Source organism: Tiliqua scincoides, chromosome 2 (assembly GCF_035046505.1).
Source record: "Tiliqua scincoides isolate rTilSci1 chromosome 2, rTilSci1.hap2, whole genome shotgun sequence".
Classification (NCBI taxonomy): Eukaryota; Metazoa; Chordata; class Lepidosauria; order Squamata; family Scincidae; genus Tiliqua; species Tiliqua scincoides.
Window position 1 is genome coordinate 106484506 of NC_089822.1, and position 25843 is coordinate 106510348.

The window sequence follows — 25843 nt, forward strand, 5'->3', positions numbered from 1 at the left end:
AGGGGCCTTATTTTATTGTTACATTTCAGATGTGATCTCCTCCAATTATCTTTTTAAAGGTTTCATTACTTTGTTATACAGAATGACGATTTCTTTGTATTCTGCTTTTTTGTTAAGAACACTCAAACAATATAAGACAATAAAAGAAAAAAAAATGTCAGCCCAAAAAATGTCAGTCCACTAAGATGATATTAATGTTGAAATACATGTAATTTATTACAAGTGCATTTAATTGTATAGATTGCTGCTTCTGGCACAATCTCACAGAATATATTTTCTATTATTAATTGAATTTATGAACAGTTAGATTGTATTGGCAACCTTCAGTCTCGAAAGACTATGGTATCGCGCTCTGAAAGGTGGTTCTGGCACAGCGTCTAGTGTGGCTGAAAAGGCCAATCCGGGAGTGACAATCCCTTCCACACCGGGAGCAAGTGCAGTCTGTCCCTGGTCTGTCTCCCTGGCTATGGGCCTTCCTTCTTTGCCTCTTAGCCTCAGACTGTTGGCAAAGTGTTAGATTATGTTAGATTATGTTAGATTATGTTAGATTATGAGTTTATTTACAGAATATAGAGTTTCCCTGTGGAATACGCCTGATATGACAATTTGATCCCCTTCACATGTGAAGCTTTACTTTCTAATTGTTCTCCCTTTTATTCTTAATTTTTAGCGCAGTTGCATGATATTATATCATTTATTATATGACAAAGTTTCAAAACAGATCTTTTGATGCTGACATGATTGTAGTATAGAACACACATTGGCCGATCAAATTTTAATTTACTTTTGAAACACTTTTTCCACATTCATTCCTCACTCTTTTTTCTGCTATTATGAACAAGCGGTTTGGACAGCCTCTTTTTCAAAGCCTTTTAATTGCTTGTAAATAGGATATAAATTATATACATACAATTCTAAGTTCATTTTTGCCTTAATAATTAAAAAAGGAAAACTGTTTCTAAAGTGCTCTGCAAACAAACCACTACTGGAGTGGAAGGAAGCTACTGAAGACATCATTGGGGAAGGACAGCCAATAATTGTCTGCCAGATTCTGTGCATTGTGACTCTTGAGAGGAACAGGTAACTTTGAAATGAAGGTGCTTCAGTGTCCAGTCATTTGATGTGTGCTGTGTTATATCTGTGTTCTCCTGCATTGCAAAAAAAGAGAACTGCTTTGAAAAGACACTTTCTAAAGAGAGGTGGAATGCCCAATTCCAAGGCATCTGTTTGTAGATCAGAGAAACCACTTCTCTTGCTCTTGAGAATATATGGTCTGACTTCACCTTTAGGGTCCTGTATACACCAGGCAAAGCAGCGCTAAACACAGGCAATGGTCAGGCCGAGGGGCTGAGGGTTGCTCCTTGTCACGAGCAGTAGCTGAGGCAAGCAGAACATCTTCTCACTGCAGAAAAGTCAGGTAGAGTTAAAGGAAGTCACAAAGTCAATAATGAGTCCTATTAAATAAATGTTGTATTAAGTTCCCAATACATGGAGGAGGTTGGGATCAGCAACCAGGACACCTCAGATACCCCAGTGACATACTGCACATGCCTGATCTTGTCTGATCTCGGAAGCTAAGCAGAGTCAGGCCTGGTTAGTACTTGGATGGGAGACCGCTTGGGAATACCGGGTGCTGTAGGCTTATACCATAGTCTTTCGAGACTGAAGGTTACCATACATAGCAACATATCAGCCATCTTGCTTCATGTATGCTGGCATAGCACAGCAGCAAAGAGGCTGAGCTGCAAGCAGGGCTTCCCCAATTTGTGAATCGCCTCTGCCATGAGAGTTTACTAGGTGGCCTTAGGCAAGATGCTCCCTCTCAGCCTCAGCTGCAATATAGGGATAAATATACTTACCTTACAGGGTTGTTGTAAGAACTACACCAAGATAACACACGAAAAAGCTCTGTGCACATTCAGAAAGCACTACGTGAATGTGAAGTACTATTATGCTTTTGCTCTTGCCCATTTCATTCACCTGTCCCTGACCTGGCTTCAGAATCAGCATATCTTTTCTAGGGTTTTGGCAGGGGACTTGTCTACAGTCACCCCTCAACATCTCTTGGACCAGCACAGTCCCTGGCCCAAGGCCCCAGCTGGCTCTTGAAGTTTGGTCTGCCCAATTGGAAGAAGCAGCCACGAGCTGTCCTTGTACCATTTTACTAACTCTATGCAAAAAGTCTTGAGCTGTCTTTGAGGTCTAAGGCAGTGGCTCTCAAACTTTTTAGCACCGGGACCCACTTTTTACAATCTATTGGGATCCACTGAAAGTGATGTAATTAATCTGGAAGTGACATCATCAAGCAGGAAAATTTTCAACAATCCGAGACTGCAATCCTATCCAAACCTAACCAGGAGTAACCCCCACTGACTATCATTGTTAAAAGCATTTACATAGAAACCTGTCAAAAGTACAGATCTGTAACATTTCCACAAGTGCAGTCACTTGCCATGGTGGCATCAAGTCTAATATATTAAAAATAAAATATTGAAATGAATGAGGATCCTCCTGAAATTGGCTCGCAACACACCTAGTGGGTCCTGACCCACAGTTTGAGAAACACTGGCCTGGTAAAGTGGACCTCAGTGACTAAGTTATAACTGAGAACTTTATGTTCATATCTAATAAGTTTATGTTCTTGTCTAATTTTACATCTAGTTTCTGTTAGGGCGCAATCCTATCCTGAGCTGGAACAGGCAAGCCAGGAGGCTTGTGCTGTATCCAGCACAGGATAGGGGCCAAAAGCGGCTCAACCAGAGGGAAGGGGAAACTTTTCCCCTTACCTCTGGGCAAGGCACCCTTGCCCCTATAGGTCTCCTCAGACTTGCGCTACCTCCTGAGTCCGAGGAGAACAGAGCGGCTTCAAGCTGCTCCGATCTCCCCAGGGAACGGGGGTTGGATCCAGCATAACTACCTCCTGAGTCCGAGGAGAACAGAGCGGCTTCAAGCTGCTCCGATCTCCCCAGGGAACGGGGGTTGGATCCAGCCCCACCTCCTGCTCCCCATCTGCCTACCCCCTGGGGCCTACCACCACCTGCCCTCCCTCCGCCCAGGAATGCCTCCCTCCTGCCTCCTCCCTGTCCCTTCCCCACCTACCTCAGAGCCTTGTGTAGGCCCAGCCAGGCTAATGCAAGGCTCAGTGCCTCCATAAGCGTAGCGGCTTGTTCCAACCTCTGCAGGCCAGCATGCCTCTGTGCGCCGGCTTAACTGACTCCCAAAGAGGCTCAAACATGCTTTATGGTACGTTTGCGTCCCTCCTGGGCTGGCACAAGGGACCTGCACCCACCCAAGCCTGGGTCAGGACTGCGCCCTTAGTGTGTAAATTTATTGTAACCTGCTGAGAGGGACTGGGTGAGGCTAAAGATGGAAGGAGTCTAAAAAAATATAAAGACCATAGAAAAACTATTAATTGAAGTTTTTGCCCTGTACATAATTTGTCCTTTAAAAGGAGCAAGGAAAGAAAAAAAACTTCCCTTTATATTAACCCTCTCAATTACACTCCCTCTCGAATAGTTGTAAAACCAAAAGGCAAGAACATTTGCTTAAACTCCCGTCCTGGAGAAGACTTCAGAATTACAGGCTTCTTGCTTACCTTGTACTGACTGGCAAGGGAGCAGTACAGAATTGACCAATGACAGGGGTCTCATCCCTTTTTGACCTCCAGATCTTGGGAAGGTACTTCAGTGTCACTCTCTCCATCTGGCACAAGGGGACCGAGTGAGTGAGGAGGCCTTTGCCCATTGTCTGTTGCTTGGGTCTGGGAAGCCAAACAAGGAATGTAGGTGAACCAAAAGACCTTCTTGGCCAGGTTTGGTCAAGAAATCTTTATTGACTTGTTGCAGATTTTGTCATGGAACCCAGGCAGGGTGACCAGGTGTCATAACCGCAAATGAGGACAAGGCACCCCAAAATGTAGGACACGCAAGAAAAATATAGGGCATGACAAAATAAAAGCTAAAAACACTCGTATATGGATTTCATGTGGTTAATTTAAATACTAGATTACTTAGTTTTAAATTTTAAACTATATTGTATATGATTTATTACATATAATTTATTCATTCCAAGAAGGCTCTGCACTGCCTGCTCACAGGGAAAAGGAGGGCATTTAAGTTCTTTTCCAGGACACAAGACTTAAAAAGAGGACATGTCCTGGAAGAAGAGGACATCTGGTCACCCTGCACCCAGGAAGCTGCAAGGTGGTGACAATGTTTTCTATGGATCAAGGAGTGGGAGTGGATCAAGGAGTGGAGTTTCTGGAGAAAAGAGGCATTGGAAAGAGACCAGGCCTCAAGGGGAAATCCAAACAGGTGATTCATCAAAGGTTGCAGATGCTTTGCAGCTTTGTATTCAGCCATGCAAATTTGGCATTAGATGAACAAAACACTTGACCCCTTGTGCTTGGACTGGCAACTGGTGTGACTCCTGGGACCACAACTACTGGTTTTTCTGCAATAAACTGTTGAATTCTGCAACATTTAATTAAATGTTGCATAAATTTCAGCAGCCGTAGATCCATAGGCACTCATATCTTCACAATACTTAGATCTTACTTAGACCCCTTTGAAAATCAATATATTTGGCCCTATGCAATATTATCATCGCTATGTTTTGAACAGATACTTTATTGGGTGCATTGTAGCAAAGAAAGTGGCAGAGAACTACAGAGACATACTGGAGATTTCTGTTACTCACATGTTGATGCTAGTTCTGAAGGAGGAGTTGTTGCTGACGAGGAAGGTTATCTCAATGTTGGTATCCAAAGTCCTCCTCTGCTGCAGGTGGAATTCCACCAGGCTGTGGTACACTAAGCAAGAGGGAAAGCACAATGTGGGACACTCAGCACAGGATATACTCAGCGTCCAGTATTAACAGAAGATTGCTAATGCTACTATTGTAAGACCACCAGAAACCTGCCCTGCAGTTTGAGGCCCCTCGGCAGGTCTCCTTAAGGAAGTGCAAATCACCAACATTGGCCTCCTCACTGATAACAATGTGTAACAAACTCTATAAACAGACAGACACATGACATGTTGGCAACCTTCAGTCTTAAAAGACTATGGTATCGCGCTCTGAATGGTGGTTCTGGAACAGCGTCTAGTGTGGCTGAAAAGGCTGATTCGGGAGTGACTCATCGATGGCTCCTAAATGGGAAACCCATCCAGCAGGTTAAATTAATAAAATACCTGGGGGTGATTTTTCACTATCAAGGTGGCCGTTTGGCCCATAAAAACTATGTCGGTCAATCAGCACAGAAAACATCTGGTGCCATTTATCGTTTTTATTCATCCAAAGGCGCCAAATTTCTCCCTGCGGCTCTAAGGCTGCATAATGCTAAAACTAGGGCTCAATTGCTTTATGGTTCTGAGATCGCCCGATATTTAAACACCAGGTCTTTAGAGGTGATCCAGACCAAATTTTTGCGTCAACTGATGTATGTCCCCCGATGTGTGCCGAATACTGTGGTTAGGCTGGAATCTGGTATCCCAAGTATAGAGATGTCGATGTGGCTAAATGCCTTGCATTATTTCTTGAAGATTCTCTCGAGACAGGGTAATTTTACTCATTTGATCTTTTTGGATCCCTTTATAGGCTCCTGGGAAAAGAGGTGCCTGGATTACTTTAATTTTTGTGATCTTTCCCCTGAGTCTTTAACGATGATGAGCCTGGGAGACGCAAAAGAAATTTTGTGTCAGAGGTTGGTGGATCTTGAAATGAGATCTGCGAGAACCAGACTTTCTACATATGTTTTTCTTGGGGATCAAGCTCTTACGCTTTCTCCTGCCAGGTATTTTTATAACATCGTTATTCCAAAATTCAGGATTGCTTTTACTAAAGCCAGGTGCAATGCACTCCTATCAGCAGTTCTTTAGGGGCATTACGCAAAGCGTCCTTATTCAGAGAGACTGTGCCCCTGCCATAATAATGTGGTGGAGACAACTGCCCACATTATTCTGCAATGTCCAAACTATGATGATTTGCGATATAAATTTATTTCCCCGGTTTTTGGCGCTGTAACGGGAATGCAGGTGGAGGAGCAGCTTGCCTTACTGCTGTCTGATGTAAATCCTGATATATCGCTCAGGGTGGCCCGTTTCTGCCATGCTGCACAGTTGATAAGAAAGAAAATTGAGAGTATAAATTGATGATTTTATGATTTTATATATGTGTAAAGGGATGTTGGTTTTAATTTTGTGTATTTTGTTGTGTTGTTTTGTGACTAGCTGGTCGGATGACCGTTAATAAAGTATCTATCTATCTTCGGGAGTGACAATCCCTTCCACACCGGGAGCAAGTGCAGTCTGTCCCTGGTCTGTCTCCCTGGCTATGGGCCTTCCTTCTTTGCCTCTTTGCCTCAGACTGTTGGCCAAGTGTCTCTTCAAACTGGGAAAGGCCATGCTGCACAGCCTGCCTCCAAGCGGGCCGCTCAGAGGCCAGGGTTTCCCACCTGTTGAGGTCCACTCCTAAGGCCTTCAGATCCCTCTTGCAGATGTCCTTGTATCGCAGCTGTGGTCCACCTGTAGGGCGCTTTCCTTGCACGAGTTCTCCACAGAGGAGATCCTTTGGGATCCGGCCATCATCCATTCTCACAACATGACCGAGCCAACGCAGGCGTCTCTGTTTCAGCAGTGCATACATGCTAGGGATTCCAGCATGTTCCAGGACTGTGTTGTTTGGAACTTTGTCCTGCCAGGTGATGCAGAGGATGCACATGACTTTGTGTACCTTGGCTCAACGATCTCCGACACTCTCTTGATACCAAGCTAAACAAGCGCATCGGTAAAGCAGCTACCATGTTTTCCAGACTCACAAAGAGAGTCTGGTCCAACAAGAAGCTGACAGAACATTCCAAGATCCAGGTCTACAGAGCTTGCATCCTGAGTACACTTCTGTACTGCAGCGAGTCATGGACTCTTCACTCACAACAGGAGAGGAAACTGAACGCTTTCCACATGCGCTGCCTCCAATGCATCCTCGGCATCACCTGGCAGGACAAAGTTCCAAACAATATCTATAAACAATTTCATGGTTATCTGAATATTCTGATGTTTATTGTGCAAGGATTTCAAAACTGCTGCTATTTTTGGCATACCATCAATAGTCATGCTCCTCCAAATCTATGCAGTTGTATGATACAACATGTATTACAATGCAGTAGGGCAGTGTTTCTCAAACTGTGGGTCAGGACCCACTAGGTGGGTTGCGAGCCAATTTCAGGTGGGTCCCCATTTGTTTCAGTATTTTATTTTTAATATATTGGATTGATATGTGAGTGCATTTGGGGAAATGTTACAGATCTGCACTTTTAACAGGTTACTATATATATTCTTTTAACAATGACAGTAAATGGAACTTACTCCTGGGTAAGTGTGGGTAGGATTCCAGCCTAGGATTGTTAAAAATTTTTCCCGTTTAATGGTTTCACTTCTAGTCACTTCCTGTGGGTCCTGACAGATTCTCATTCTAAAAAGTGGGTCCCAACACTAAAAGTTTGAGAACCACTGCATTAGAGCCTAATGATTAGGCGATAGGATTAATAGACACACAAAATTCAAGATAAATAAACAAGCTTTTTTGATTCACAGCCCAATCCTGAGCTGCCCAGGGCGTGGGGCTACAGTGGTAGTAAAGTGAGTCCCCTTCCCCTGGGTAAAGTGAGTAGCCCTGCAATGGGGTTATTCAATTCACCGCCAACCAAAATGTTGGCAGTAAATCAAGAGCCTCCCTGTAAGGCGGAGAACCAAACAAGGAGCCTTTGGATCTGGTGGAGCATTGCTCCACTAGTCCCGCCTCCCTCCCTCTCTGCTCCCTCCCCCCACCCTTTCTCTGCCTCCCACATGCCCAGAACATCTCCTCCCTGCCCTCCCTGGAATGCCTCCTTCCCGCCTCCCCTCTCACTCCCGCTTACCTCTCCGGTGCCCAGTGGTCTGCGTGACCTCTGAGCGGCAGAAGTCTGGTGCCTGTCTGGTGGTAGCCCGGCACTGGCCAGTGCTGGGCCTTGCAAATGTGCTTTATGGCACGTTTGTGACAGTGCAAGCCGACAGTAAGCCGGCAAGCCGAGCTCAGGATTGGGCTCTCAATAAACTAAAGGCACAATCCTAACCAGGTCTACTCAGAAGTAAGTCTTATAGTGCTCAATGGCACTTACTCCCAGGAGCATCCTCAGGCTAAGTTCTTTAGGGGTATACTGGGTCTCCCTAAATATGCACCTTATGCAGCTACTTGTTTAGAACGGGGGCAATCATTGTTGGAGACTAGGGCATGGTAGCTAACCTTTAAGTACTGGCTGCGTGTCCTTTTTTGCACTAGCCAGGATAGTCTGAACAAGATACCACTGTGTGGCTCACTAGCATCTGGAAGAAAATAGAATCTAAGGGCCTTCTTTTCGACCATCTGGTCCTCTCTTCGGAAACAGAACTCCTTTCAAAAGTTAAACAGGGGCTTGCGGACATCGAATTTCAAAACTTTCTTAGCCAGGCCACACGAACTTGTTCCCCCTTAAATTTCCACATTCCGTTAGCCCACAACCAGATGGCTCCTTATCTGACTCTTTTGATTAATCCTAAGGAATGTCGTGTAATTACACAAGCTAGATTTAATGTTGTTCCTTCGGCAGTAACCTCAGGAAGGCACCATAAGGTCCCTCTTCTTGATTGGCTCTGCCCTTGTTCTCTGCTCCAGGTTGAGGCCCTCTCCCACATATATGGCTAGACAGCAACTGTTACCCTGCACATGCCTGATCTTGTCAGATCTTGGAAGCTAAGCAGGGTCAGGTCTGATTAGTACTTGGATGGGAGACCACCTGTGAATACTGGGTGCTGTAGGCTTATACCATAGTCTTTCAAGACTGAAGGTTTCCAAACAACAATTCTATGGCTATGCGCTTTCTAGAATCTAATCTAGCGAAGAAGAATGGGCTCCCAGAGCACATGAAACTTGTATACTTATTAAATGACGGCCCAGTAGATGTGTTGCAGGGCACTACTAATTTCCTTTTGTCCGTGGTAGAAAAGTATGGAAAGAGATTGGTGTAATGTTTATTTGTATGGCCTGTTTGCATTTTAACTTTAAATTTGTGTGAGCTTTATTTTACTTTATTTTTATTTTATTCTTAATTCTTTATTTCTTTTTATTTTACATTTTATTTTACTTTAATGACTCATTTGTTGGAACATGAATTAATGCCAATAAAGGTCTCTAAATCTACTCTCAAGAAAGTGAGGTTAGATTGCAGTCCAAGTTTACAGTTGGAATCAGCTCCTTGGAACTGTATAAGGAACATTAAAAATTCTACATAAACAATGTTTCAGCTGCACAGCGTAATAAATAATCTGTTTGGTGCTTCACGAGGAGCTGACACAGCCTACAAGACAGGATGCATTTCATACACTGTATTCTCAGCGCTGGTTTACGCATGCTTATTCAAGACTAAATGATTGTAGCGTGTGAGAACTACAAACCTCCCTATCTTCTCCTGTCATCTCATGCACAGTGCTTTGCTTTGGAGTCAATTCACACACCAACCTTCAGTAATCAAAGGTCAAACTAGACATATTAAATTATAGGCACAATCCTAACCCGTTTTCCAGTACCGATATAAGGGCAATGCAGGTCCGAGGTAAGGGAACAAACATTGCCTTGCTTTGAGGAGAGCTCTGTGACTGCCACCCAACTTCAGGATGCAGCACATGCCCCACTGACACAGCTATGCCAGTGCTGGAAAGTGGGTTAGGATTTGGGCCTACATCTCTAACTACAAGATACCACTTGATAACCATGTGGTTATCTCTGGTTGACTCTGCTTTTCTGTATTCTCATGCATGCACTTTCACTTTCTGTGTGCCCTATATGCGTGGGACTGAACAATTATGCCTTCACTACTTTGCCTCTGCCAAGATCACTGCATTCCCAGGCACCTATATGTGGATTTCAATAGTCTCTATGGTTAAATGTTAATTTAGTTCATGGTTGATCTGAGATTGCAGCATTGGCTGGGAACCTGATACTGAATGCAATAAGAACATAAGAACATAAGAACAGCCCCACTGGATCAGGCCATAGGCCCATCTAGTCCAGCTTCCTGTATCTCACAGCGGCCCACCAAATGCCCCAGGGAGCACACCAGATAGATCAAAACATATAGATCAAAACATTTTATACAAGGGGAAAAAAATTGTGGGGCAAAGAAAAGACCTATGAACTGGAAAGTAAACATGCTTCTCATGTCATGTCTAGTTTGGTATGAGAAATCAACTGATGTATGTGCATGTGTGAATCAGCAGTTTTCATGACTCCTTTCAGATGTTCACACTGTGTACACCTGCATGTGCAAAGGTAAGGGAAGTGTAATAATGACCACAGCCATACGTACGTATCCCTGTGTATGTGACTGGTAACTCTGAAAAACAAAAGTTCCCAGTTACGTATATGGAAAGAGTTGCTTACGTGGGCTGCATGCAGACCTTCAAATAAATGTGTGTAGGTCACACGCTTCTCCTGCCACATGCATTCAGTGAACATCTAAAAGAGCCTAGCATCTGTGGGATTCTGTATACTCCCCCCAGGATAATATCAAGAAAAATTCCCCACCAGATGCCCTGCTACTCACCGCAGTAAGGTGCAGTTCTAGCAGTGGCCAAATAAACTTTTACCTCTGTGGGCAGTTTTTCCATGTTGACTCCTCCATTGTCCAACAGTCCTAAAATGAAAACAGAACCGAATGCAGAAGGAACCCAGGGTAAGAACAGAGCAGGTTGGGGCTGTGCGTATTCCGCAATTCTTGCCCCAAAACAGCGTGAACATGGCATTTGTGAACTCAGCTTCTTGAAAATCTCAACTTTCAATCTGAAAACAAAGCAAGCTGCAAACATTGATATCTCTGAAGAAAGGCCTGAAAGTGTGTGAGTGTGATGAATAGGGGAGGTGAGGTTGTGTAAGATACCCAATATAATGGAGTCCTTCTGTTTCCAACTTAACTCTTGGTTCCTCCTTATAGCTAACAGATGCAAAATGTAAGATAAAATTGGCAATGATTTGCTTATTGCATTATTGTGCATAATTTATACACGCCACAGAATTCATCTCTAGGAAGAATATGGGAAAAGAATATGTAACACTTAACTAGCATGCAGAATCTCTTTTAAATGTGACAAATGCACTGTTTTCCCCCTATTTTTTCCCCTCCATTTTTGGACACTTCTAACTCTCCAGAAGCTCCTATGCAAGTTCAGCAGCCTAGTAAGCAGCTAATGAGCAGTGTTTGTCCTTTATTTGAAATTCTATTATCTCCCCAGGAGCTTGTAGATTCATCCTGTCTGCAGAAGTTATTCTGCCCAAAATTAAGAGCTGATTCCCTTAGACAGGCAGCCAAACCTGTCTATATAGGTCACAGATGTCAAACATAAGGCCCGGGGGCCGAATGCAGCCCATGGAAGCTTTTTATCCTGCCCTCAGGCTTTCAGCTGCTGAGCAGTGCTGAGGTGCTACTGCTGAAAGGGCAGCCCACATGAAAATTGGGCTCTCTCCTATCTTGAAATATGATCAAGATTTGTGTATTTTCTCTTTTGTCATTTGCAGTGAATGAGCTCCTAAATGAGAAGAAGTGCTTATTTTCGGTTATGACCTGTTTCATGACATCACTGCCTGCCTAATGACATCACTTTCGGCCCTCGGCAGGCATTATGAATGGTATTTAGCCCTTGGTATGAAACGAATTTGACACCCCTGATATAGGTAAAAGAGCAGGATGGAGCAGCCATGAGGGCTTCACTCCTCAAATCAGGTAAGCTGATCGCATCATCCAACGAAAGCTCTGAGAAGGTCTAAGTTCCAAGAAGCTTGTTGTGTTGGTCTGCTACATGGGAACCTAATACTGGCACCCAAAAGACACCAACTTACTGGAGAGTAAGTGTAGGAAGTGAGGATTCTTGGGACAATTGTAAGTCACAAGCATAGGGACCATTTATAGCTAAAGTGATCAGAGAATTAATTTATCTTACTTTGTTTACTATTCTTACTTCAAGCCCAGCCGGCCAACTTCATTGGGTTCAGGGTTGAATATTGTCTACTTGAAGGCAATAGGGCCCTCAGGCATAAAAGCACCTGATGAAGGGAGAGTTTGGTGTGGGTAGCAGAAGGAGGAAAAGCTTGAGGAGAGACTGGAGACATTGGTGAATGGACTTTGGAGACTGCTGGAACAGACTGCTGGAGACACTGGAGTTTGGTGTGTGGCTGCTGTGCCCAAGACCTGCTGAGGACCAAGGGTCTGCTGTAGTGGTGGGAGGCTGCTGGCAGGAGAGAGGACCTCTGCAGGTTGAACAGGCGAGCTACCCTGGAGATGGGGTCCAGCAGGACTGCAGGGCAGAACCAGGGTCATTTGTTGGGGGAAAGAAGGGGAGCCAATTTGCTTAAAGTGGGCATAATTCTCCAGGCAGAGCTTGGCCTTGGAATCTGGCAAAACATGGGGTAGGTGGAATGATTGCATGTGAGCCTGCTACCTATCTTCTGTCATTAGTCAGATGAGGGGTCTGCAATCCTACCCCTTTCCTACTTGTACAGAAATTCCAATAAGATTTGTAAGAAGCACAAATGCAACTGTCATTTCACTTCTCATCTTGTGAGTAAATGTGACATTTCTTAGAATCACATTTTCCAACAAAATTCTAGATTCCTGGATACCCATGTATACATCTAGTATGACAGGGTTAATCAGAAAGAAGTAACATACCTATTTTGGGACAGGAAAGCAAAAAAGGATTAACACAGTCTAAGCAGTGCCCAGCCATGAAATCAGCATAACTAGAGCAAGGGAACGCCATCATGGGGCAGGAGTCCTCCAAGGCACTAATGTAGAAATGCACAGCCCTCATGTGATCACAAATCAGATACTTATAGCCTGCAGGAGAGAAAGAGAGAGCATAGAAAACTTAAGATCATAGGAGAGTTCATAGGTCTGTATTCTAAAGTACTGTATTTTTCACTCTAGCATACAGAAATAGAGATGGAAGTTTTTTTCTGGATGAACAAAATTAAGATTGTGAATACTGTATATACTAACGAGGTTCCTAGAGACCTAATTTCAGCACCAGGAACAATTTTGAGCTAATTTCAGATTGACTCTTCCAGCTAAACTCAATAGGGAAACCTCATTAGCCTCACTACCCACTCACCTCACTCCTCCTTTACGGTCCCTCTAAATAAAACAGAACATGCAGAATGCAGCGGGAGTTCCCAGCATGACCTGCACTTCCTCTAGTTTTGAAATGAATTGCACTGCAAGGAGCAAGGCAAGTAGCTACATTTCTCTTTTTTCGGGGAGCTATGATGATGTGGCCAGGAGTGAAAAATGACTGTGAAAAGCAGCTTCTGATAATAAGCCATAAACCTCACCAGATGAGAAGAAACGGGGACATCCAGGCTGATCTCGGCCTCCATTGATGTAGTAATCAATGTGGCCAACAGGGATCCGGATACCAAAATCTGAAAGACAACCTGAGTTAGAATTGCCCCCCCTTCCTCTGCCACTAAAGTCATTTGGAAGGGTTGATCAGATTTGGTGTGAAACTATAGCTGCTGAACATCTCATTTGTGCATCTGTTTTTGTTTTAATTAAAATAGCAGCCACCAGTGTGAGATCTCACCCTTGACTATGCCCCAGCAGCTGCCATGGGTCAACTCGTACCTGTTCCAGCTCTATAGCTGGCACATGTCTATGTTGATACAGGAAGGTGGATTCAGCCTGGGAAGGAGATTCAGATTTGGTGGACACCACTGCCACTGAATTTGCTCCCTTCCCAGGCTTGATCTGCCCTCCACTCCATCCCCATCATCTCCCCATTGTGTGCAACCCTGCCTCATTCCACCCCTTCCTGCCTTCCTCCAGACCCCTGCAAGGGTTTACCTGCTCTGATGGTGTCCACTATCCACTATAGCATGGACCTGGCTACTTGCTGCTTGTGGTGGTGGCCAAGCCATGCAAACTGGTGCTGCCAAGTTTGCAACAGCTGTGAAAGGGTTTATGCCACTGGAATGCTTGTTCCAGTGGCATAAAGGTCTCTTAGAATTGGGCTGTAAGCAAGCCGTGGGGATGGTATCTCCAGAAAGTCCCTATATCATGCGCTTCTCCAATTTGCAACATTAGACAGGGGAGGGCAAACAAGAGGGAAAGAATAGGGAGAGACGAGACACAACCAGCTTACTGTCTGCATCTGTGTGAATAGCTTCCACAAAGAGAGCATCTCCAGGATCAAGGCGCTCTTCACGGCTGGCTCTGGTATACTTGGGTCCTGCAGGATCCAAACCTGGAACATGATAAAAATAGTGTTGGCGTATCACAGGATCCATGCTATCTTAATGACCTTGCTAGATAAGGGGATGCCAGGTCACCTGAAACTCAGACCCTGACATTCAGGAAGTGAAGCCCGGAAGTTCAGGAGTAAAGCCTGTTGCAGCAGGAGTGGAGCCTGATGGCACTTTGCAGATTAAAATTTTAAAAAGAACAAAGGCCAAACTACACATGATTGTGAGAGATCCGAGATTTCTTTTACACAAATATTTGAAATCAAACAATACAACTAAAGCATCATATAAAAATAATAAAACAATATAAGAACAATAGATTATAAAAACAGCACATCTCATCTAAAACCATCTTTTTAAAAGGTTAACTATTAAAGTGAGCAGATCTCATAAACAAATGGCAAAGTGAAATTAATTGCCCTCCTTTATTTTGATAAGAAAATCGGTTTCCTGAAGAAAAAGAAATCTCACTCATCTACTCCCTCACTAAACCCAGAAATGCAAATGTACTGCAAATTAAACTGCAAGAAAAACAGATACTTTTTTTCTGTTTCATTCAGTCACGCAGCCATAGATGGATAGCAGTGCACATTGTAGAGGTAAAATACTACATTAGTATATTTGAAGACTTGGAGTTTGGAAAACTAATCCTATACACCAGTGGTTCTCACACATTTAGCACCAGGACCCACTTTCTAGAATGAGAATCTGTCAGGATCCACCAGAAGTGATGTCATGACTGGAAGTGACATCATCAAGCAGGAAAATTTTTTAACAATCCAAGATTGCAGTCCTACCCACGATTAAGTCCCATTTACTATCATTGTAAAAAGAATATACACAGTACAAAGTACAGGTCTATAACATTTCCACAAATGCAGTCACATACCATGGTAGAATCCAGTCTAACAGATTAAAAATAAAATATTGAAATGAACCCACCTGAAATTGGCTCGCAACTCACCTAGCGGGTCCCAACCCACAGTTTGAGAAACACTGCTACACGCACACTTACTTGGGTTAAGAAAACATAAGGCTGCAATCCTATACTCCAGCATTTCTCAAACATCACAATTTTTGGTGGGTTGTGCACTGGCGCTACCTGGAAGCTGCAAGGCATTCTGGGGCGCTACCAGGAAGCCAAGAGGCATTCTGGGGTGTGCTGCAGCTGCAGTGGCTGATGAAGCAGATTGGGGCAGTAGAAGATTGAGAAGCCTCAGTACACGCATTTTCCTGGGAGTAAGTCCCACTGAATTCAATAAAACTTCTGCGAGGATATGCATAGGATTGTGCTGTTAAGGGAGCAGATTTCCTTACCAGTAATTCTCCCCAGGGAACCTTCATAGAAATAGCCAACAAGACCCCCAACATGGGCTCCAAGGCTCACACCAATAAGGTGGATGGATGTCTTTGGCACCCCCAAAGCCTGAAGAATCAAAAAGATAGGCATATTCATGAAAGTTTAGTATTTTCTTCTCAAAACACACTTCAGGAAACATTTCTCCCAGCAACCTGCTCTTTCAGTTCAAGACAGATTAATTCTATCTTCATGTTTTTCACTTGCATGCCCTTTTCATGTTATTGATCTGTTCCAAATGCGAAGCAAGGCAAAAATGAAGGATGCTTCAAAAACAGGGAAGTGGCAGCCTGGATTGTTCCTTACCTGACAGGCTGCCCCACTGACATATGGTTTACTAATGAAAAAGGTATGGGATCATACCATCAAATGCAGTATAAAAATGTTTAGAGAGTAGAATGGTTCCATTTGGGGAGGTGTTAGGCAATACAGAACCAATTGATCAGATAAGGAGAAAAACAAGAAGTTTGCAGATGGCAGCATTTTAACTTTTTTTGCATGAGAGCAGGATGACTAGCTGCAGAGGAGGCCATCAGCGTTCCTGTAAACCTTGAGTTTTGCAGAAAGGATTTTGGCAGACAGAGCTTGTCATGCAGAGGTACAAAGAGTTGTATCTGCTGAAATGTCCTCCTTTTCACTATACAAACCAGCACAAATAAGTGACGGTGGCTCTTTATACTATCTTGGTTAGAGCTTTGCCATCACTGTGCTGGCGACACCCAACTTTTATTTCTCTTTCTCTTAAACACAGATAAAGCCACAGAACTGCTGAGCCACTGCCCTGACCAGATAATGGCGTGGATGAGGGCCAACTAGAGGTAGTGGAATCCTGCTAAGAGAGCAGCAAGATTGGTTTGGCTGGCTGGTGGTTTGTCCTGTTCTGAATGAGTCTGCACTCCTTCTCCAGAAGGATCAGGGCCAACTTTGGAGTCCTTTCACATAACAACAGAGAACCAAGTGGCCTCTGTAACACACTTTCTACCAGCTCTGGCTGAGGTGCCATTTTTCCTGGACAGCAATAGCCTGGCACAGTCATCCATGCTCTGGAAACATGCTCTGGATTCTTTTTAGCCTGGTGTTTACTGCCTTTCATGTTAACTTTGCTTCTGTTTTTATTGTTTTATGCTGTCTATTTATTGTTACTGTTGATTGCCTTAACTTTGTGAGCTATTTGAAGAAGCGATAGAAATATTATAAATGGAAAGATGGACAATCAGATTTCACAAATCCTGCTGATTTAAATTCATTTGTTTGTCTTAGGGCGCAATCCTAACCCCTTATGTCAGTGCTTTCCAGCACTGACATAAGGGCAATGCAGCTCTGAGGTAAGGGAACAAACATTCCCTTCTTTGAGGGGGCCTCCATGAGTGACACCCAACTGCAGGATGCAGCACATGTCCCATTGGCACCGCTATACCAGTGCTGGAAAGCACTAACATAAGGGGTTAGGATTGCATCCTTATTCTTTAATCTGTTCCTTTCCAACTTTTATAACTTCCTAACTTTTAGTAATGTTCCGATCACTGTAAAGTAATGTTTAGCAATGTTCCAATCACTGACAATGGACACATCTCAACCTTTCAGGAACAGCAATACGTATATTTACATTGATTTATTTTTAGTTACTGTATTTAAATTTCCTCCCACATTTCCTCGCCTCAGGGTTCAGTAATGATAACACCTATCTAACAACAGGAAAAGATTAAACACAAACTTAAACCCCCATATTAAACAGTACAGTACTGTGATTATTTGATTAATTGAATGAAGCAGAAAAAAGGCATAATGACAGCACAACAAATCTCAGAAGTGAATCTCCCTTCAGAATAAGAAGGTTTTGCATTCTTTTTGGAAAGAAATGAGAGAGCTACCATTTCAGACCTCATCTGGGATTGCATTTTACTATCTTAGAGCAAGGAGAGCAAAGGCCGTGCTCATGTATCTGATGTTTTTACCTCCCGTAGAGAAGCCATATGGAACAGGAGTACTGTATGTAGGTCTTTCAAGGTGAGCAACAGCACCTTGAATTCAGACCAGAAGCAAACTGGCAGCCTGTGCAACTTTTGTAAAATCAGCCAAATAAGCTTCTGCCGCCTCGTATCAACAGTGGCATTATGCACATTGTATAACTTCTGAGTTGTCTTCAAGGGCACGTTTACGTAGAACATATGGCAGCAGTCAATCCTAAAGGTTACAAAATTATCAATGTGGTCAGATCCTTCCTTTCTCACTAAGAAAGTGTGAAGTTGTCACAATAGCGGCACTTGAAAAGATATTCTCTGGGCCACTACCACCTCCGACCTACCCAAAAGCAAGGCAAGTACCCCCAGGCACCACACCTATTCATTTGAATCATGCACCTTGATGCATGATCCTGTGTACTGGGTAAAGGTCCCATTTTGTTTGTTTGTTTTAGCAGCAGAGAGGAAGAAACTGCCTGAACTGTCTTGGATTCAATGTGTTTTAGCCAAATAGCCAAACCTCAAAGTACATTTCACCTACCAGGAACTTCCGGATTAAACTGGTTATTTCCAATGCCAACTCTGTGACATTTTCTACTGCATTATGATAGGCTGCAGTAGCTCCATTCACCCAGTCAACAGCAATCACATTGACCGGGGCTGCCTTCAGCAAGGATGAAATGAGCCCATTTATCCAGGAGGGTTTGGTGCCTAGTGCCCTGAGGAGACAGACAGAAATGAATGCATGAGCTTGCTTCCTCTTAAGATGGATGAGTGAGGCCTATTCCACAAAGTGTGACATTTAACAAACCAGCGGACTTTCAAAATGTACTAACCATGACAGGTCGAAGTCCCTGCAAAGTTAAAAGCAAGGCCTGATCTCAGGCTGCTCGTTATCAGTTTGTGCAGTGCCTATAACTACCTCCCATCCTTATCAGCAGCACTTATAGTGAAACACATTCTGCAGGCAGATGCAATGGTGCAAAACCAAAAGTGAAATGAAAGTGACTCCGAGGTGAAAGAGGCTAGAGCAGTGCTTCCCAAACTGTGGGTTGGGACCCACCAGTGGGTTGCAAGACCATTTTAGGTGGATTATGAAAAGTTTCTGAAATACAGGTTGAGACTAATTATTCGCGTAGGTTCCATTTCAAGCACTCACGTGGATTTAAAAAAATGCACTATAGCAAATCAATTTAAAAAACAAAGTTTCTTTGCTCCAGTTATTGAAAAACAGCCTTGCTGACCTTTTGACTCCAAGATAAGAGTCATTAAGAAGACAATCCATCAGCACTTCACTCAGCCCCTCCCTTCACCAATGCAAAATGATCACGTTTCTTTCATGTGCTGGGGGAAGGGAGGGGTCCGAAGGAGAGAGAAGGATTGATGGATTGTTAGCCTTGCTACCCCTCTCTCATTAAGGAAGCTGTTGTTAAAGGACTGTTCAGTTTTTAAAACTGATTTTTTAAATTATTTTTATTTATTTATTTAACTATAATAAACATAAAATACATAAACAATATTCTAATGGTGTAGCAAGAGCGAAGCCAAAAAATTCCTACTAGTTATATTTTAGATACATAAAGTCCAAACATTAACAAATGGTAATCTATACCACTATCTAATCCTTCAAAACCAATCTTCAAATCCATAATACATCAAATCATTGTCTTCTCTCTGTTTAAAAAAAAACCCAATTATTGATTTTTTGGAAACCAATTTTTGGTTCAATAAAACCAATTATTGATTTTTTGGAAACCAATTATTGAGTTTTTAAAACTGATTTTAAAGGGATGCATTTTTCCCCTTCTCCAGGGATCAGCACATTCTTTCTCATTTGTAGGGGCCATTCATGTTGAGTCAAATCCGTGTATAAATAGGCTGGACCTGTATGTTAAAAAAAACTTTTCAAGCATCAGTTTGCAGAAGAAAAGTGTAGCAGTGGGCAGTCCAGGTGGAGAGAACACTTTCATGGCTGAAATGCTAACCTGTGGTGTGAGGTAAACTTCATACCCCAAAATTAAAACATCACATTTTTCAATTTTCTCTAGTAATTGGCATGCTATAGAATAGATCATGAATGAACCCAGTTTCAGCCTTTTATCTAGCCTAGAAGACCCAAACTATACACCTTGCGCTCCAATTCAGCCTTCTGGGTCCCCTGGAATGACTGTAAAGGTTTGGGAAAACAGTCCTCAAACCATTTCTAGGGAAAGTCTAGCAAATGTTTTCACACACATAATTACATAAGGTCTCTAGCAGCCTCAGGAGCCCACTTATTAATTATTAATTGCTTATTAATAATAAATAAGATATTTCTTTCAAGATCTCGTTTTCTTTTCTTCTTTTTTGGTCTACTAAGCTATGTGGGTTGCAATAGATTGTTGTTTTAAAAAAGTGGGTCCTGGTATGAAAATGTTTGGGAAGCACTTAGAGAATTTAGAACTTTGGAATATCATAAATTTTGACATGGGAAACAATAGCGAAGCTTATACCCGAAGCAGAACCAAACCTGCCTACACAGAAAAACTAGTAACTGGTTCAAAATTACTGATTCAATAAACAGAAGCTCAGAAAGTTGTTTTGAGGATGAAGGCAAAGTGTCCTCTCACTTTTACTCTCTGCAGGCCTGAGTAAAAGGATAGGACTTCATTTTGCCCTGTTTTGGTTGGATTTTTTGTAATCAGCAGGTGGGGGGGGGAGTTTAAATCATACTACAGTGCAAATAAATGGAAAAATCCATCTCCCCTCATGTGACATTCTGTAGTGGCAGCATCACCAGAAGCCTTTTTGCTTCCAGGAGTTAGTACTGTCTGCACCAGTTCTTCCCAATGTTCAGCCTGCTTTTTTGAGACTTGGTTAATATGATTGTGAGCCCCAGAGGCGTTACTAGTGTTTCATCACCCAATGTGGGAGGCCACGTCGCCCCCATGATGGACCACCTCCTATGCTGTGGGCAGGGGGCCATGCCCCAGGCAGTGGCTGTGGTGCTGCACCGTTGCTGCACCCCACTGCATCATACGATGCAGTGGTTCTCACACATTTAACATCGGGACCCACTTTTTAGAAAAAGAATCTTGTTGGGACCCACCGGAAGTGATGTCATGACTGGAAACAATACAGCAATTATGGAATCCGTTTCACAGATGGATAAATGATTAAGAGTCAATTAAGTAAAATCAAAATTGACAAAAGTAAACACATTAATGTTTATGACAATTATAGACAAGATTAGACTGAATTGTTGTTAAATTGGTATTGACATTATAGAATGGAGGAAAGCAGTAATTAATTTTTTGATGGTGATTTAAAATGGTAATAACTACAGTTCTGCGAATTCCTAATGTTTTTCCCCTTTTTATTACCTTCAACCCATGTATATTTGGTTCCTTTACCCATATCTTTATTCAATAAATAAAAAAATAAATAAAAGGGGATTGGACAAGTTTCTGGAAGAAAAATCCATTACGGGTTACAAGCCATGATGTGTATGTGGAACCTCCTGATTTTAGAAATGGGCTATGCCAGATGCAAGAGAGGGCACCAGGATGAGGTCTCTTGTTATCTGGTGTGCTCCCTTGGGCATTTGGTGGGCCGCTGTGAGATACAGGAAGCTGGACTAGATGGGCCTACGGCCTGATCCAGTGGGGCTGTTCTTATGATCTCTACTTATAGACACAGACTGCAATCTTTTCTACATTTACCTGAGAGTAAGCCCCATTGACTATATAACGAGAATTGTTGAGTTCACTCTTACTAGCTTTCTGGCACCAGACAGCAGTCACTGCTTATCAAGAAGATGCCTCCTTTGATGTTTATTGTATCTTGGGATACTTTGGTCACCAGTCCAAGGCCAGAGTGGCTGAGACTGGGAGGCACATATGGCATAAAAAGCCATTTTGTATGAGATAGAAGGTATGTAGCTTCAAGCAATTTAAATCCTCTGAGATACTCATAGAGGGGGCATATTGGTGTAAGTCTGAGCTTTGGGAGAAGAGTTATACACCCCTGTTGGCTGTTGCTGGAGTTCGTCTATACCAGGACAATAGAAGTGGCTTAAACATTGCTCATCCTGTTTGTACTATATTGATAAACCTGCTTTGATTACTTGAACTTGTCATATTAAACCTTGCTTCTTCACCTATTGGTGTGTTTATTGTCTTTGTATCCTAAAAGAATCATAGGTTCCTGAACCAGATTGGAGTCCCCCATTGCACCTATTTACAGACAAACAAATCAAACACGCAGGGAATGTTCAAAGTCACATCTAATTTAGTTTTTATGGAGGCAGGTAAAAAAACTTTCCCTGTTAACCATTGTAGAAAAGTCAACACAACCACATGAAAAGGTTCTAGGACTGATGGTACTCCTGCCTCATTCATTTCTTACACTGTAAGAGAGGAATTTTATCAGAGGGTACAACATTTCTTTTGGGCCTCTACCTTTCTCCGTTTAAATGTGAAATTTGGCTCCCAGCCCCCCCTTTTTTTTACCTCAGCTCCAGGTACAATGTACCCCCTGCATCCTGCTCTCAGAGGTCCAAACTGCAAGTACAAATTGCTTCTCTTAGTGAAAACACTGATGTATCTAAACTGTTGGCTAGCTTGAAATTTTTTTACATTCCAAATAATGAATGGCGTGTGACTGATTTTGCGATCAGAAATATCTGGTTTGTTCAGACTATGCCCATTGAATAGAGTGTTTAAAATTCCAGAGTGTTTCTTCAGACATTTCAGAGTGTTTAAAATTCTTGGAAGAAAAATACACTAGGTCAGATGAGTCTCACCTCAGAAGTTCAGAATAGATCTGGATATGGATGGAAGCTCACAAGAAGGAATGGAGAAGGGCCATTCCCTCTTGAATGGATTATCTTGTTTGGATTATCCATTTAAATTTAACAGGACAGGAAAGTGTAGGATATAAATATTGTAATGTAATAAATTTAGGCAAACGTGTCCATTTGCTGCCACTGAGACCAAACCACTTGCAAAAATGACTAATCAAACTATTTCATAATGTTAGTGGGAACCAAGATATTTTCCAGATGCAAATTGTTCAGTTTTGTACCTGAAACCATGGATGATAATTTTAGTTCCCAAGCTGGCATTGAAGCTGGAGTACTGGAGGTCATCACTTATAGAAAGGAGCTGTCCACAGCCGGAATTTGAAGGTGTGAACAGAAGAAACTGAACTCGGAGATTGGTACCCCGCAGGAAGCTTGCAGACTGGAAGTCAGTGCAGGCTTGGCTTCCCATAAGCTTTTCAGGCACTGGAATGAGATTTAGCAGAGCCAGCTGTTATCTGCTAGTAGAATAGAACATGGCTTATATGTTATTACTGAAGATGGCTTTGGACACCAAGGATCAGTTCCTTCTGCGTGCACAGCCTCTCCATGGTTCCTCACATCCCATGTATTTTACTAAGCACATGAAAAGGTTGCTGCAGTCCTCAGACAGTTGACTGTAGAGGAGCCATTTTGACTCTGGTTTTGTCACGGAAGACAGCCAGGAAGCTAGGCTGACCAAAGGGAGAGTGGGGTTTCAAGAGCCAAGTCTTCCGATGGCACATAGTCTCCTCCAGGTCTGTGGCAGAGCAAGTCTGGCTATAGTTTCAGGAGCACCTCCTTGGCTCATCCCAAGGCAGGAGATGGCTCAGATGAGTAATTCTAACACTCCTATGTCTTTGCCAGGTCACTCTGATAGGTCATTCTTAGGCCAGCCGCCTTCCTCACAGTAGCTTGTCTCTGCACTTCAACTCTTCTCATCCTCCTTGATGCTTTCTCTATCCTCTCCTTCTTTCATCTACCTTGGCAGCCTGAGGCTCAGCTTTAAAGTCTGTCCCTGGAACCATCATTCACCTCCCAGCTGATTGTCATCAGCTAGCTAGGCATGTGTCACGCTACACCTGAGCGGTTGGCCTTCCAGATATCTCCTATAGCATCTGGGCTGAGGGAACCTCTGTCTTTTGGAAGTACTTTAGGTGGGAGGTGAGGTGAGGAAGGGAGCCCTAGCTGTTCCTAGATTTCAGATGTAAATTTTGTCTCCTGGCAGCAACATCCTATTGAGTTTGTTTACACAGAAGTTACTTACATTTGGTGGACCACGAGGCCTCACTGGACCACCATAGCTTGGGAAAGACAAGGAAAGGAAAGTGGCAGAAGAGAGGGCTGGCACTGAGACATTATAAGCCAAGGCGATATTTGAAGGGGAATTGAGCTCAGTTTGTAATGACTTTGGAATTTATTTTGAGTTTATTTCTAATGCCCCCTCTTTAATATCGGAAATAAAGAGTTCCAACTCAAAAGAGAAGGCTCTGATTGTGTTTCTTCCTCTTTGTAATTAATACTGTCAGTTATGATTTTTTTTTCCTAAGTAATATCCTTTCTTCTTTTTTCAAGAAAAGCAAGAGTTACAAAAATAGACTTCCTTTCAGTCTAATATAATCATAATGCATATTCAAGGACCGTAACTAATAAAGTCCATCCATCAGCTAAATTTGTCCATTGTGATAACCCAACTCTCATGAACGATGTCAATCAATTTGTCCATTTGCAATGTTTTCAGTAGCCATTCTGCATTTGGGAAGGAAGGAAAGGTAAACACTTTTCCAGGGCTGCACCCAAATGATTTTCATAGTCCGTAGCATGTCTGTGATAAGAGATTTTTTAACACATATATAATTATTGCCCTTTGTGATCTGTAACATCAACAAAAGATTGAAAAGATTGCCCCAAAAGACTATGGCACCTGGCAAGCTACAGCAACCAGCTGGTTGTCCTTGTTGAGACTGAAAGGCTACAAGCTGAGCATATCTGCTTTACTGTAACCTGTTCAGGGGCCCCAGAATTTAAAGGTTCATATCATTTACTCTCTGTTGAAATCGCTACTAATGTACACAATTGTCAGGTCCATCCTTGCCCTTCACCTGGTCCTTCCTGGACCTCCACCACAGCAGACATTTGAAAGGGTCAAGGTCCACAGTCTAATTTCTGACCCCTATGACTTGCTTCCAGTAAAACTGTATCTTTTAGCATGTTCACCACATATGGGTTGGTGGATGCAGGGAACATGAAGCATTTCCAGCATTGAACTTACACTCTTTTCTATTTTTGAAGGTTCTTTGGAACTTCATGAATGAGGGTCATGGTCACATACAGAACAGAAAAGAGCTGTGTCTACCTCCCTGATGTGACTATAGCCCAAGGACTTTACTACAGCCTACCATCTGGGGCTAAAGGCTCTTCATTTTGCTGCATACCTGAGACTACAGAAACAGGGGGATTATTGAGCACCTGGCAAGCTACAGCAACCAGCTGGTTGTCCTTGTTGAGCCTGAAAGGCTGCAAGTTGAGCATACCTGCTTTACTGCAACCTGTTCAGGGGTCCCAGAATTTAAAGGTTCATATCATTTACTAACTGTTGAAACCTCTACTAATATACACAATTGTCAGGTCCATCCTTGCCCTCCACCCGGTCCTTCCCGGACCTCTACCACGACAGACATTTGAAAGTCTGCCAGCACCTTCCTTACCTGCAGCAGCAAAGATGAAAAGCAGTTGTACTATGACCCATCTGCTGGGACCTTCCACCATCTTTCCTGCTAGAGTCTTCAATGCTGCAGCCTGCAGTGGATGATGAAGTTCCAGAGAAGATGAATGTGAATTCTCAACTACTGTACTGTTGCTTGCTCAGATTATTTTTTGCCTTGGTTAATCATCAATGGACATTGAGGTTATGAGGCTACAAATGGGGACAGTCTCCTCTTTGCCTGTTGCAACACTTGCATGGAAAATGGATTCAGACCAAGCAATCCGCTGGTAGGAGGAGCTTCAAGTATTGTTTTCTGTTGAAAGGGGGATCTTGTAACAGGGGATGTTTCAATAACCGCTCTGTTCAGACTGCAGCACACAAACATGGTTGAATCAAAGTTTTGCATCGCAACGGTCTGGCAATGGGTCAAAACACTGTTTACTGACTCTATTTCAAAGGCGGCTGGAGCAAAGTTACTGCATCAAGGACACAGTTAAAGAAGGGCCCAATCCACTTCAACTTTCCTGCACTGATGCACCTGCAATGCATCCCCCCCCCCAAGAAGGGGAACAAACGTGCCCTTACTTTAAGGATCCCTCCATGACTGCCCCCTCCAATTGCAGGATGCAATACATTGGCATGTCTGCATCAATGCTGGAAAGTAGGGCAGGATTGGGCCCTAAGAGGCTACAAATGAA

General features: G+C 43.0%; 1 protein-coding gene across 1 annotated transcript; it reads right to left on the reverse strand.

Annotated features, from left to right (window-relative positions):
• Nucleotides 1-548: 548 nt before the first annotated feature.
• Nucleotides 549-25211, reverse strand: PLA1A (phospholipase A1 member A). Its single transcript, XM_066616377.1, has 11 exons — nt 25147-25211; nt 22684-22885; nt 18161-18338; nt 15619-15727; nt 14202-14303; nt 13393-13482; nt 12731-12898; nt 10613-10702; nt 4699-4810; nt 3596-3760; nt 549-1402 (listed from the first exon to the last, which is right to left on the reverse strand). The coding sequence occupies exons 1-11, from the start codon at nt 25205-25207 to the stop codon at nt 1318-1320; spliced, it is 1362 nt and encodes a 453-aa protein (XP_066472474.1). The 5' UTR covers nt 25208-25211; the 3' UTR covers nt 549-1317.
• Nucleotides 25212-25843: the final 632 nt, after the last annotated feature.

Bases quoted from the DNA above. Each gene is read 5' to 3' on its own strand.
- PLA1A (XM_066616377.1), bottom strand. From the start codon at position 25,207: ATGGTGGAAGGTCCCAGCAGATGGGTCATAGTACAACTGCTTTTCATC. The intron at 14,304-15,618 runs GTAAGGAAATCT...ATCATGTTCCAG, and splicing joins TTCCCTGGGGAGAATTACTG to GTTTGGATCCTGCAGGACCC. The intron at 4,811-10,612 runs GTGAGTAGCAGG...CCTCTTGCTTAG, and splicing joins TAGAACTGCACCTTACTGCG to TGTACCACAGCCTGGTGGAA.